General features: G+C 50.1%; 1 protein-coding gene across 1 annotated transcript; it reads right to left on the bottom strand.

The window, feature by feature from the left end:
- Positions 1–1898: 1898 nt before the first annotated feature.
- LOC125481852 (DNA-binding protein RFX5-like) lies at positions 1899–14757 on the bottom strand (the record flags this gene model as incomplete). Its single annotated transcript, XM_048593780.1, has 4 exons — positions 14189–14757; positions 3442–3572; positions 2237–2270; positions 1899–1981 (listed from the first exon to the last, which is right to left on the bottom strand). Coding segments are annotated over exons 1-4 (350 nt in total), but the record flags the coding sequence as incomplete, so codon positions are not given.
- Positions 14758–14772: the final 15 nt, after the last annotated feature.

Raw genomic sequence — 14772 nt, 5'->3', positions numbered from 1 at the left:
AGAGAGAGAGTGACAGACAAAGAGAGAGAGAGTGACAGACAAAGAGAGAGAGAGAGCGACAGTCATCTGGAAATCTTCACTCCAATCTACGTTCCCTGGGGAAAACAGGTCATAACAGGAACACAAGTCAGCAACGTGGCTACCACAGGCAGGCAGATGACCGAGCCAACAGCTAGAGAGAAAGCTCTCCCTGGACAGTCAAGTCGGGGTTTGCGTTAATGATATTAAGCTACGTGGGCGAAGGGTTTTATACAAAGTACCTGAAGCACTTGTGGGAGACAGAGTGCAAGTAGATCAGAGGGCCTCCCTCCTAAGGCAGTGGGCCGGGGAAGGGCTTCCTCGATACCAGTGACAGCCTCCCTTCCATGGTTACACCCTCACCAGGGTGGCCTTGATTGGGGGGTGGGGGGGGAAACGCTCGCTACTGGTGGTGGGCGCCACAGGGGCTACAGCCCACCTCAGCCCCGGGAATGACACCCAGCTTTAACATGGAGTTTCTCTTGCAGAATCAATCTCTGTTCAAGTGCCTGCATGACCTCATTTGGTTCAATTAAATAAAAAAAAAGGATAAGAGAGAGACTGGAGGATATGAGTCCACTCTGCCAAACCTGTGAAAATCTCAGGGGTGCAGATTCCTTTTCTCCCTCTCACCCATTCATTTACACCCGTTCGACATCTCAATCTCTCCTCTATCACTGTTAGCACTCCAAACCCTTCACCCATTCGACATCTTAATCTGTCCTCTACCACCATTAGCACTCCAAACCTTTCAGGATTCATGGCGAGGGTTAGTTTGCCAAGGAAGGCATGCCAGTAAGGTGGCCAAGTGGGGCCGATTATCGGCTTACAGGTCCCTCCAAATACGCCAGACGGCAAGCCACAGGAGAAGGGGGGCTCCTGTGCAGCCACCCCATCGAAAAGCGATGGCAAAGTGTAATTACGGGTCGATCTGATGGCAGTCCAAGGTTGCCATTGTCATCAGAGGAATAGCACCTTGACCTCAAAGGACAGAGAGTGAGAGAGGGTACGAGTTAGGGGAGGAGGAGGGTCATTTCCATGCAGCGAGGTGCTGTGACATGGGATGTGCTGCCTGAACGGGCAGTGGAAGCATATGCAGGAGGAACTTCCAAAAGAGGAAGGGGATGGGGAAAGAATTGGAGCAATACTGGAGGCATTTGCCGGGGAATTAATAAAAAAGGGGGTGGAGAGGGGGAGGGGGGGTGATTATTGCACTTAATTGGAGAGCTCTTTCAAAAAGCCAGTAGAATGGCCTCCTCCAACACTGCAAGATGCGTGAGTGTTCAAACAGCTCAGGTGGGCCACCCGCCAAGATTCCGAGAGCAAAGAGCGTGGAGATCTCCAAAAGATGGAAAACAACTCTCACAGAATTACGTACAGAATACTGAATGGCCTGGACACAGTGGATGTTGGGGAGATGCTTCCATTGGTAGGAGAGACTGACCCGAGGGCACAGCCTTAACAGTAAAGGGAAGACCTTTTAGAACGGAGATAAGAGAGAAACTTCTTCAGCCAGATAGTGGTGAATCTATGGAATTCACTGCCACAGAAGGCCGTGGAGGCCAGGTCATTGAGGATGTTTAAGATGGAGATAGATAGGTTCTTGATTGTCAAGGGGATCAAGGGTTGCTGGGAGAAAGCGGGAGAATGGGGTTGAGAAAGGTTTCAGAGTAGATTTGGGGTTGGGAAACTTATCATCCATGATTGAATGGCCTAATTTCTGCTCCTGTGTCTTATCGTCTTAACTCTGCACTTGACGCGCACACACACACACACACACACACATACAGACACCCCGCCCGCCTGCATACTCCCCCCCCCCCCCCACCTCAATCCCTCCTCCCCCTCTGATGGGTTTCCCGTCTGGAGCTGATAAATACCTCTTATCCCCATGGCTGGGGCCTGAAGGCAGCTGCAGGTAGAGGTAAAGCTTCTCTACGTCTGAGAACACTTTCACGTCTTGCTGTAAGGAAAAGTGAGAGAAGACAAAGAGGAACAGTGTCGAGTTGACCGCTAACTGATCGCCACCGACTATTCTTCACCGTAAGCCCCACAGTCAGAAGGTTGCTGGCGCAAATCCCAACACTGGGGCATTCGAGGCCAGAAAATCGGGCCAAGGCAGCCGGTGCCGAGGGAACGCCGCACTGACGGAGCACCGCGCTGAGGGAGGGTCGGCGCTGAGGGAGCAGGTTAAAAAGAAAAACTATCGGGAACTCACCAGAACGTTATCCACCTTCAACTGAACATTCTTGCTGTGGAAGACAGATGAAACAGAGGGAGGTGACGGAGTCGGGGGGAGGGGAGGGGAAGAGAGAGAGAGAGATGGATGTTAACTGGAGTCTTGGTGTGCTTGGTTCAGGAGCTCAGGGCAGTGATGGCCAGTTGCCCGGGGTACAGTTGCCTCCTTACGCCTGGAGCCGGGGAGGGAAATCTGCCGTCTTTACCCACTCTGGGCCTACATGTGGCTCCAGATGCACCCCCCCACCACCTCCGTAATTAAGTGTGGGCAACCAATGCCTGTTGGGCCTTTTTTAAAATTTCTTTATTCATTTACAGGATGAGGTGGTCGGTGGCCAGGCAGCATTTATTGCTCCATCCCTAATTGCCCAGAGGGCAGTTGAAAGTCAACCACATTGCTATGGGTCTGGAGTCACATGTAGGCCAGGCCAGTTAAGGATGGCAGTTTCCTTCCCCTAAAGGGTGTTAGTGAACCAGATGAATTTTTCTGACAATCGACAATGGATTCATGGTCATCATTAGATTCTTAATTCCAGATATTTTACTGAATTCAAATTCCACCATCTGCCGTGGCAGGATTTGAACCCTGGTCCCCAGAAAGTTATCAGGGTCTCTGGATTAATAGTCTAGCCATAATACCACTAGGCCATCACTTCCCCGTCTAATAGAATAAAGATGGGTACACAGTGTAGGTTGACCCATGACATCAGCAGCAATAAAGGCATGGGAGACCAGGAGCCCCACACTGCACCTTGCCAAGATGGATGGGTAAGTACCCAACCTAGTTACTAAATGTTCCCATCGCAGGTGGGCGGGGGGGAGCTGCCAATTTCAGGCAGGGAGGGGGCCTTGGGCAGGACAAGACTAATGCTGAAACCTCCCCACGTCGACGTGCCAGCCTCAAACTCTCAGCTCCTCTTGGCATCTCCCACTGTCTGAGAGTAAGAGGGCAGGCAACATCGGGAGTGGGGCAGGAAAGGGAGAGGGGGGGGAACAGAAGGGGAGCAAGGGGAGAGGACAGCAGAGGAGGACCCCCACCGCACGACTACCACCACTCCCACCACCCCACCACCACCACCACCACCCCCCCCATCCCCATCCCCATCCCCATCCCAAAGTCAGGGCCAGTGCAGAAACACGTGAGCAGATGGTGAGCCAGATGCCGCTGCTCCAACCGCCACCGACCTGATACAGCCCTTGATCTTGTACAGCAGGGTACTTGGCTCTGTGTTGACACTGTCCGAATCAGCCACTGTCACAGTCGTTCGGTTTGGAATCTCCGACTGAGGCACCTCCTCCTCCATTGCATCTAGTCTCTAGGAGAGAAAAAACATAGGAAAAACATCACTGAGAGAGAGCAAGAGCGAGAGAGATGGACAGATGGACAGACTGACAGAGAGCAGGGGGAAGAGAGAGGGCACCAAGTCAGTCTATCACGCGACAAATGTGCAGTCACAACCCACAGTGAAAAGTGCACACATACTTTATTCCTGGGGACATCACCAAAGTTAAAGATTTAATTAAATATCGCTCAAAGTTCCCGATTTGCCCATCTCTGACAGACTTTGGATGGGGACATGAATGGAAAGGGTTTAGGAGGTATATGGGCCAAACGCTGGTAAATGGGGGTAGATTGATTTAGCATATCAGGTCTGCACAGACAAGTTGGGCCGAAGGGTCTGTTTCCATGCTGAATTGCTCAGGTTGAAACAGAATCACAAGTCACCATTTATTACAAATAACTTAATTCTAAACACAGGTCTATAAGAATAACTCACAACTTATAACTCTATTCATTAAAACTCAAACCCTTTTTTAAACCCCTACACACAGATGCAGACAGACAGTCAGAAATACATGGGTGTTATGGGGGTGAGGAGTAAATTCCAGGGAATCACAGTTCAATAGGACTAAGATTCAAGGAGGTGACCTGTTACTTGTTCCCAGTTCTCCTACAGAGGAGGGCCAGAGAGAGACAAGCTGTATTTTAAGAGCCTTCACGATTTCTCCTGTTGTTGTACATTCACACATGTGCGCACACACTGTCCAGGAGCCAAATCAGAAAGCTGCTGACAGGCAGCAGTGTAAACATAACTGACAATGAGTTCCAGGAACTTGTTGTGAAACTGCAATACCACAGTTTCCTTGGTTTAAAGCAGAATCCTTTTCCCATTTTGCAGCACAGTCCAACAGTAATGAACAATAACAATTTGTGGTTTTCTGTACAGCAGCAGAACATCCTACTTGCAAAGAGAAAGCATCTGTTTCTGTTTCTCTTCCTTGCTTGGGTGGAGAATCCTGAGCAGCTCGCTATTCTCCCTCACCTCTCCTCCCCTCTCCTCTCCTCTGTGAGCTGCTCTCTCTCTGCAAATTCTGCTCTATTTGAAGATAATACTTATACAATTAATGCTAGGGCCCTAGTAGTGTTGTAGAACAGAGGGGCTTAAGGGTTCAGGTACATAATTGTTTGAAGTTTGTGTCACATATAGACAGGGGGATTAAGAATGCGTTTGGCACGCTTGACTTCAGTGCTCAGACCTTTGAGTATAGGAATTGGGACATCATGTTGAGGTTGTACAGGACGTTGGTGGGGCCTCTTCTGGAGCACTGTGTCCAGTTCTGGTCGCCCAGTTATATTGTTAAGCTGGAGAGGGTTCAGAAGAGTTTTACCAGGACTTTGCCAGGTATAGAGAGTCTGAGTTATAAGGAGAGGCTGGATAGGCTAAGACTTTTTTCACTGGAGCATCGGAGGTTGAGAGGTGACCTGAAAGAGGTTGATAAAATCATGAGGGATATAGATAGGGTTAATGGTAGGTGCCTTTTCCCTAGGATGAGGAATTTCAAGACTAGGGGGTACATTTTTAACTTGAGGAGAGAGATTTGAAAAGGACACAAGAGGTAATTTTTTTTGAACAAAGGGTGGTTCACATGTGGAACGAACTGCCTGAGAAAGTGGTGGATATGCGCACAGTTACAACGTATAAAAGACATTTGGATAAGTACATGAAAAGGAAAGATTTGGAGGGATATGGCCCAGGAGCAGGCAGGTGGGACTAGTTGAGTTTGGGATTATGGTTGGCACGGACTGGTTGGACCGACGGGTCTGTTTCTGTGCCGTATGACTCTGTAAGAACATAAGAAATAGGAGCATGAGGAAACCCTATCGCAGCCCCTCAAGCCTGCCCCTGCCATTCAATAACATCATGGCTGATCCAGCCTAGGCCTCACTCCCCTTTTAGGTCAGCATTTCATTGCACTCAACTCCCCAATATTTCAACAATCTATTTAACCTCCTCAATAAATACATTGAGTGGCCACGCCTCCTCGACTCTCTCAGGTCAGAAAGTCCAGACACTGAACTCCCTCCAAGAAAAGAAATTCCTTTGTATGCCAGCTTTAAAATGTGTGCCCATTTATTCCTAACTATACTCTCCTAGTTCAAGACTTCCACACACCAGAGGGCAAAAACTTCTCAGCATTGTTGCCCCTCATTGAAGCAACCTGCTGGAAATTCAGTCCCTCGTTTCCCGAAGAGATCACAAGCTTAACGAATTTAAAATTAGGAGCAGCACAGTGCCTCAGTAGTTAGCGTTGCTGCCTCACAGCGCCAAGGGACCCGGGTTCAATTCCAGTCTCGGGTGACTGTCTGTGTGGATTGTCAGTGTTAAATTGTCCCGTAGTGCCCAGGGATGTGCGGGTTAGGGTGGCTTGGCCGTGTTAAATTGTCCCGTAGTGCCCAGGGATGTGCAGGTTAGGGTGGCTTGGCCGTGTTAAATTGTCTCGTGGTGCCCAGGGATGTGCAGGTTAGGGTGGATTGGCCATGTTAAATTGTCCTGTAGTGCCCAGGGATGTGCAGGTTAGGGTGGATTGGCCGTGCTAAATTGTCCCGTACTGCCCAGGGATGTGCAGGTTAGGGTGGATTGGCCGTGGGAAATTGTCCCGTCGTGCCCAGGGGATTCATAGTATTTTAGTATCTCTATAAGTGTAGAAAAAAAACGATTCTTTGAGGAGCACCCCCCCACCCTATCCCTGTAACTCTACATTTCCCATGGCTAATCCCCTGGATGAATGTGGAGGTTGGGTGGGTTAACTAAGGGAAATGCAGAGCTACAGAGAATGGGTTTTGGGTGGGAAGCTGTTCACATGATCGGTATGGACTTGATGGGCCAAATGGCCTGCTTCTCTCACGATTAATTTATGATGGAAAGGCACGTAGAATTAGCCTGCCTTACAAAAGACACTTTGAAAAGTTAATTAAAAGTTACAACTGGAGACAACTGATGACAGGGAGCAAACTTCAAGGTTTGATGTGGTTCTCACTGCACAGCATGAGCAACTCCTACCCTTCAGGAAGCTTCGCCCTCTAACATTCCTGCCCCCTCTCTGAGCTGTTCCACACCCCAGGAGCTAATAACATTGCTGTCACCTCCTCCAGCCCCCCCCCCCCCCCCCCATCCCTGTCACCTCCTCCAGCCCCCCGCACCCCCTCCCTCCCCCCCCATCCCTGTCACCTCCTCCCTCACCCCATCCCTGTCGCCTCCTCCAGCCCCCTGCACCCCCTTTCCTATCTCTGTCACCTCCTACAACTCTCCATATCTCACAGTGGCTACTGTGACTGTGTGTCACGCCTACCGCTGTTTGCAGGAGCCTGCTGTGCACAAACTGGCTTCATCAGCTATGAAACGCTGTGTGTCCTGGCGGTACAGGCTGTCTGACCCTTCCAAAGCACTGTCCCAACAAACAACAACCACCAGCATTTACGTAGCACCTTGAACAGCGTGCTGTGCAGGAGCATTACCAGACAAACTCTGACAGCAAGTGTCACATCCTAACTGGGCCGGCCCCAGTGGCCTAAGAGTTAAGGCACTGGCCTCCTACGCCAAGGATTCTGGGTTCAAGTCCTGTCTGGGGTGAGTTGAATTCTGTCCTGAAACACTATTAGTTTTAAGGGCGGCACGGTGGCTCAGTGGTTAGCACTGCTGCCACATGTCGCCAGGGACCAGGGTTCGATTCTGCCCTCGGATGACTGTCTGTGTGGAGTTTGCACATTCACTCCCTGTGTCTGGGTGGGTTTCCTCTGGGTGCGGCTCCGGTGTCCTCCCGCAGTCAGGATGGGTAGATTAGGTGGGTTATAGGGGGATGGGTCCCCTGAGGGTCAGTGTGGGTTTGTTGGGCTGAAGGGCCTGTTTTGACACTGTAGGGATTCTATGGAAAGCAGACCATGTACCCCACAGGCCGTCACAAAATGGATCAAATCCCCATGAGACCGTTGGGTTGAGTGATTTACATGACTGACTGCTATTCAGGACCAAAGCAATTCACACCGGGTTTCATCGTGAATAGACAATAATCCCACTGTATTGTAACACAAGTAACTTCAATTAATCACATCAAGAAAACACTTGCAATTTTTCCCCTCAAGTGTGCAACAGTGATTTCAGAATCTCACAGCAACTACGTTATTTCCTTATTAAAAGCCCCAACTCTCCTTATATCCCACTTCCAATTCTCTTCCTTGTCCAAAAAGCATAAATTTCCGACATAATCAGGTATGTGGCAGTAACGGTTCACCAAATGCTTGTTCCCTGCCTGTTGCAGGAACACCACGTACCTTGAGCTGTGTGCATTTAACTGGCATGAAAGTGGAGTTGTAGGTAGACAGGATTATGGTGGTGGTGTTTGCTACACTTGCTTTCATTGGGCAGTACATTCAGTACAAGAGTTGGGAGGCCATGTTGCGGCTGTACAGGACACTGGTGAGGCCACTTTTAGAATACTGCGTGCAATTCTGGTCTCCCTGCTATAGGAAGGATGTTGTGGAACTTGAAAGGGTTCAGAAAAGATCTACAAGGACGTTGGAGGGTTTCAGCGACAGGGAGACTTAGAATAGGCCAGGGCTATTTTTCCTGGAGTGTTGGAGGACTTGGGGTGATCATGAGGAGCATGGATAGGGTGAATAGCCAAGGTCTTTTCCCCAGGGTAGGGGGAGTCCAAAACTAGAGGAACATAGGTTTAAGGAGAGAGGGGAAAAGATTTAAAAAGGGACCTGAGGGGCAACTTTTTCACACAGAGGATGGTGCGTGTATGGAACGAGCTGCCAGAGGAAGTGGTGGGGGCTGGTATAATTACAACATTTAAATGGCATCTGGATGGGGACATGGATAGGAAGGGTTTAGAGGCATAGGGGCCAAATGCTGGTAAATGGGACTAGATTGATTTAGGATATCTGGTCGGGACAGATGGGTTGGGCTGGAGGGTCTGTTTCCGTGCTGTACATCTCTTTGACTCTATAAGCCTCAGCACCATCATCATAACAATCGGCAGCCCCTCACAGGTTACGATGACTCTCTTCCACTCTCAGGGTGAGTCTGTGGGCAGCTACTGCAGGTTCTGTTACACTTGGGGCAGACGGTATTCGTGGGAAGGAATGGGTTGGAAGTTGGTGTGGCAGCGCGCTCCGTTCACTGTTTTCTCCCGACACAAGCCTTGAGGTGCTGGACACCTTCCCAGACGTTCCCCCTCCGCTTTGGACAGTCTTGGGCCAGTGATTCCCGGGTGTCTGTGGGAATGATGCACTTGGCCAGTGAGGCCCTGTGGGTATCACTGAAGCGCTTCCTCTGTCCACCAGGGGCTCACCTGCTGTTTCAAAGCTGGGAGCAGAGCATCCGCTTGGGGAGTCTCACGTCAGTCATGCAGATGATATGCCCGGCCCATCGCAGCCAATCCAGGGTGCTCAGTGCCTCGATGTTGGCCTGGTCAAGGACGCTGGTGTTAGTGCGTCTTTCTTCCCAGTGGATTTGCAGGATCTTGCGTAGGCAGCGTCGGTGCTCCATGCCTTGAGGTATCTGCTGTAGTCAACCTACTCCAAGGCCTCCCTGTGGGCCTTGATGATTGGGGGTCCGCTCCATAACGCCAGGCCAGGCTGGCGGAGGACCTTTGTCTTGCTGATGCTCAGGGTGAGGCCCATTGTCTCTCTGTGAAGGTGCTGATGATGGTCATACCTGCTCTTGGAGAGGACACACACCACTTCTGTCCTTGCACTGAAGCCATTTGACTTGTGTGCATGCTTCTCATACATACGTACGGGATACACCTGTGCCCGAGTTTCATTTCTTATCATTCGTTGCCTGTGTGCACACATTTGAGCTTACTAGCTGCTGTAAACCTCCCATATTGCTTTCTAAGCACGTGTTCGTTGACTTCAGCCACTGTCCAGGGTCTGCCATCCTTTGTGGCTGCCATTGCTTTTAAGCACTGACAAAGATGCAGCAGCTGGTCACAGTAAGGAGCACTGAACAGTCAAGGGCGGGTAGACACGTCGCTGTACAGCACCATGTCCAATTTCACACTTACAGCAGATTGTGGGGCAGACACCGTGCGAGCTTAAAGCAAACAAGCCTGTGTATGAATGTCAGAGAGGAGCAGTCGCTAATGGGAACACTTAGAGGGTACAACCACAGTTGGTCAAGGGTTCGTTTCTAATTCCAGTCAAGGGGGTTGGCTGCGATCAGTCAGGCACTCGGTTCTCCCAGAAACCAGGGATCTGTGTCCTTGCAGTACAGCGATTGGACAATGTTCAGTCCTGCAAATCAACTGGGGATTACAGGTAGATCAGTCTGGATGCTGTGGGCTCCAAAGAGGCTGGAAAAGCCAGGACTCATCCCTGGGGCGTACGAGGCTGAGAGGTGACCCTATAAGGGTTTATAAAATTATGAGGGACATGGATAGGGTGAATAGCAAAAGGTCTTTTCCCCGGGGTGGGGGGAGTCCAAAACTAGAGGGGAAATATTTAAAAAGGACCTAAGGGGCAACTTTTTCATGTGGAGCAGAGTTTGTATGTGGAATGAACTGCCAGAGGAAGTGGTCGGTGCAGGTACAGGCACGGGCACAGGCACAACATTTAAAAGACATTTGGATAGATACATGAAAAGGAAATATTTAGAAGGATATGGGCTAAGTGCAGGCAAATGGGACAGATTTAGTTTGGGAAACTTGGTTGGCACGGACAAGTTGGACCAAAGTGTCCGTTTCTGTGCTGTATGCGTCTAATCGCAAACAATAAGAATCCTGATCTGCTACCAAGCAACTTAAAACTCAACCCTGATAAAAACCCAACCCCTCCCCACACACACACACACACACACACACACACTCACAATTAAGACTGACAAAAGACAAATGGCTCAAATTAGTTACTATGCATAGGAAAACAATATATTGGGGATGGAAGGGTGGGAAGAGGGGCCTACGGGGGTGGGGGCTGGGGGCTGGGATCAGGAGGAGGGGGGAAAGGACAGAGTGAGAGAGGGAAAAGGGAAAAAAAGACAGACATTTCTGCCACACTTGCACCTCGTTACAGCTTAACCAGAGGGCAATCACCTAGTTGAATTTTTTAACCCAAATACATCTTGGTGTCGCTCAGTTCCCAGCTCTCGCCCTGACAGCTTCAAAAAGCCGTGCCAGACAACGTGGGGAAAAATGCACAGCATTTGACAGTTTCCAGTTGCAGACCTGCCCTGATTATGTCAGCTCTGTAGCAGTCCAACTTCTATATCCGTTTATCATCCCAAGATGCTGCGTATATTACGGTCCCTTACATGCCTCCACCCTCAAAGGAATGAAACACCGTTTTTAAAAAGCCTGTGTCATCAGTAGGCGAGTGTAACATTGGCTCAACCAACTAGGGCAGTGCGCTAGAAATAAGCCCAACTCCTCCTGGACTACCACCCAGAATTAAAACAATTCATAGAAACATAGAAGATAGGAGCAGGTGGCGGCCATTCAGCCCTTCAAGTCTGCTCAGCCGCTCATCACGAGTTGGGCGATCAGCCATGAGCCTAATCCTGCTTTCTCCCCATAACCTTTGATCCCATTCGCCCCAAGTGCAATATCTAGCTGCCTCTTGAATACATTCAATGTTTTGGCATCAACTACTTCCTGTGGTAATGAATTCCACAGGCTCACCACTCTTTGGCTGAAGAAATGTCTCCTCATCTCCGTCCAAAATGGTCTACCCTGAATCCTCAGGCCAAGACCCCTGTTTCTGGACACGCCCACCATCGGGAACATCCTTCCTACACCTAGTCTATCCAGTCCTGTTAGAATTTTATAAGGGGAAGCAATGGCCTAGTGGTATTATCGCTAGACTATTAATCTAGATGCCATTATAGGGACCCGCGTTCGAATCCCGTCATGGCAGATGTGGAATTTGAATTCAATAAATATCTGAAATTAAGAATGTAATGATGAATGTGAATCCATTGTTGATTGTTGGGAAAAACCCATCTGGTTCAGTAATACCCTTTAGGGAAGGAAACTGTCATCCTTACTTGGTCTGGCCTACATGTGACTCCAGACCCACAGCAATGTGGTTGACTCTCAACTGGGCAATTAGGGACAGGCAATAAATACTGCCTAACCTGTGATTCCCTCAGCCCGTGAATAAATAAAAAAGTCTCCGAGATTCATCTGAAATCCAGCAAAAACAATCCTAACCTAGTCAATCCCTCCTGATACGCCAGTCTCATCAGTCCCATTCACAACAGGTTTCCTTCAGTAACAACGAAAAGAAGTATTTATTGCAAGACCCTTAACATTACCAAGACCAGTAAAAGGAATGGATTCCTAATTTATGCAACTTTTAAAGTCTGCACCCTCTTCCCAACACACACATACAAAAACAAACACAAAAGTTACGAGCAGGAGACAGAAACATCAGTCAGAGAAACCTGTTTATGCATTACCAGACTAAAATGACAAAACTCACAATTCACAAGCCACAGTTAATTTATTCACTTGTGGGATGTGGGCATCTCTGCCTTGGCCACTACTTATTGCCCCAGAGGGGCAGTTAAGAGCCAACCACACAGCTGTGGGTCTGGAGTCACATGTAGGCCCAGACTGGGTAAGGGTGGCAGTGTCCTTCCCTAAAGGATGTTAATTCCTTGATGCCACTTCAGAGAAAGGGGATTTACCCCCACCCCCTCAAAAGCTAGTTTTGGAGGGAAATGGGATGTGGACATTCAACCTGCTTGGGGAGGGGGAGAAACAGCATTTAAAGTGCAAAGGGGGGAGGGAAGAGAGGGGTGCAGATAATGAGGGCAAAACCATCAACCCCTCCCCTTCTCACCAATGGCTTGCGCTTCCCCACTCAGAAACACACTTATTCCTCCCCCTTCTTTGGGCCAGACGGGGGCAGGTAAGTCATACGCTCTCCAATCACCCCCTTCCTGACATTTATTCCCCTCCCCCGGATCCCTTATCCCCACCACACATACGCACACTTACCAACCCCTTCTTTTGCTAAGGGAGCATGGGGTGGAATCACAGTTTCTCCAATGCACACCTCTACCATTTACCCACAGCCTAGAATCATATTGTCTCTCTAAGTATCCTCCTCTTTTCCCCGCTCAAACGTACGCACACTCTAACATCCTCCGCCCCAAACACACCCTCTACCACCCCGTCCCCACCCCCTGCACATACCCTTTACCCCCACCTGTACGCACCCTTTAACCCCCTCTGTCTGCCCCTGCACTCACCCTTTAACACCCCCTGCAAGCTCTCTCTCTCTCTCACTCACACACACACACACACACACACACACACACACACCCTTTACCCCCATCTGCATTATTTACCCCTTGGGTTCCACCAACCCACCTCCCACAGATATTTATAACTCCCATCCTCAGGTGATGGTGATGGAGCTGGTGGTTGATGAATCATAGATTCCTTCTAATTTACCCCCGCACCACACACGGACCCTTGACCCTCCCCTCCCTATTACTTACTCCCTTGGAATCCGGCCCACCAGAAACACACCCTTTTATAACCCTCCACCTCCCATCCTCAGGTGATGGAGGAGGTGGTGGTGGTGGTGAGGGGGTGTGAATCATACATTCCTTCTAATTACCCCCCCAACACACAGACTCTTTACCTTCCCTTCCCCATTATTTACCCCCTTGAAATCCCCCCCCCCCCCCCCGGGAAACCCCCTCATTTATAAACCCCCCCCCCCATCTTCAGATGATGGCGCTGGTGTGGGAGTGTCAATCATACATTTCCTCTAATTACCCCCTACACACTGACCCTTTACCCTCCCTTCCCCATTATCTACCCTTTGAAATCCACCCCCCGACAAAAACACACCCATTTATACACCATTTCCTTCCATCCTCAGGGGGGCGGGGGGTGAATCACACATTTCTTCTAATTACACACACACACAAACAAACCCCTTTCCCCTCCCTTCCCCATTATTTACCCCCTTGGAATCACCCGCCTACCAGAAACACACCCATTTATAAACCCCTCCCATCCTCAGGTGATGGAGCGGGGGGGGGGGGAAGGTAAATCATACATTTCCTCTAATTAACCCCCCCACACACAGACATACACTGCCCATTTACCCTCCCTTCCCCATTATTTACCCCCTTGGAATCAACCCCCACCCCCACCAGAAACGCACCCATTTATAAACCCCTCCCTCCCGTCCTCAGGTGATGGAGATTGGGGGGGGGTGTGAATCATACATTCTCTCTAATTATACACACACACACACACAAACCCCTTTACCCTCCCTTTCCCATTATTTACCCCCTTGGAATCACCCCCCACCAGAAACACACCCATTTATAAATCCCTCCCTCCCGTCCTCAGGTGATGGAGATGGGGGGGGGGGGGGGGGGTGGTAGTGTGAATCATACAATCTCTCTAACTCACCCCCCCCCCCACACACACACACATACCCCCCTTTACCCTCCTATCCCCTCCCCCCGCTATTTACCCCCAACCTCGGGGTGGGGGCGGGGTGAAGAGTAAATCAAACCCTCCCCCACTTTCGCCTTCCACAGACACCCACCCCCCGCCGGCGGCTGTTCGCTTTAAAAAAAAAACTAAAAAATAATAATAAATGATGATTTTTTTTTACCTCAAACCCCTCGGCCTTGGGCCCGAGCGACGCGCCCCGCCCCTCACGCTGGCACCGATTGGCCGTCCCCCTCCGCCGGAAGTGTCCGCATCCCGCTCCCATTGGAACGCCCGTCCGTCCGTCACGCCCGCCATCTTGCTCCAACCGGCGCCTACTAACGTATTCGGTTTTCAAAAAAAAATACCCGTCCTCCCCGCAAGGCAAAAAACACGGAATTCGTTCCCTGATCTTCGAGAAGCAAGATATATAAAACCTGGCCGTATTAAAAACGTGTTTTGTTTTATTCTTCCTGATCGGGGACGGTCAACCGAACTTGCTGTTTCGCCCGAACCCCCGCCCCTCTCTCCATTGGTTCAGGCAGGGGGCGTGTTCGGCTACTTCGTCATTTATTGGACGCGTCGGACGTCCATCAGGCCACGCCCCCACCCCCAGCTATCATGTGCGGTTGTGGTTACACTGTCGAGCCGTCAACAAGACCTGAGGCCTACAGCCTCCGGGAGACATTTAATCATTCCACAATGGTCGCTTAATATTGAGGTGTGGACTGTGTGGACTGTGTGGACTGTGTGGACTGTGTGGACTGT

Source organism: Rhincodon typus, unplaced genomic scaffold, assembly GCF_021869965.1.
Source record: "Rhincodon typus isolate 14 unplaced genomic scaffold, sRhiTyp1.1 hic_rhity00003873, whole genome shotgun sequence".
Lineage (NCBI taxonomy): Eukaryota > Metazoa > Chordata > Chondrichthyes > Orectolobiformes > Rhincodontidae > Rhincodon > Rhincodon typus.
Note: the sequence above shows the minus strand (reverse complement) of the source record. Positions and strands in the feature narration are given on the sequence as shown.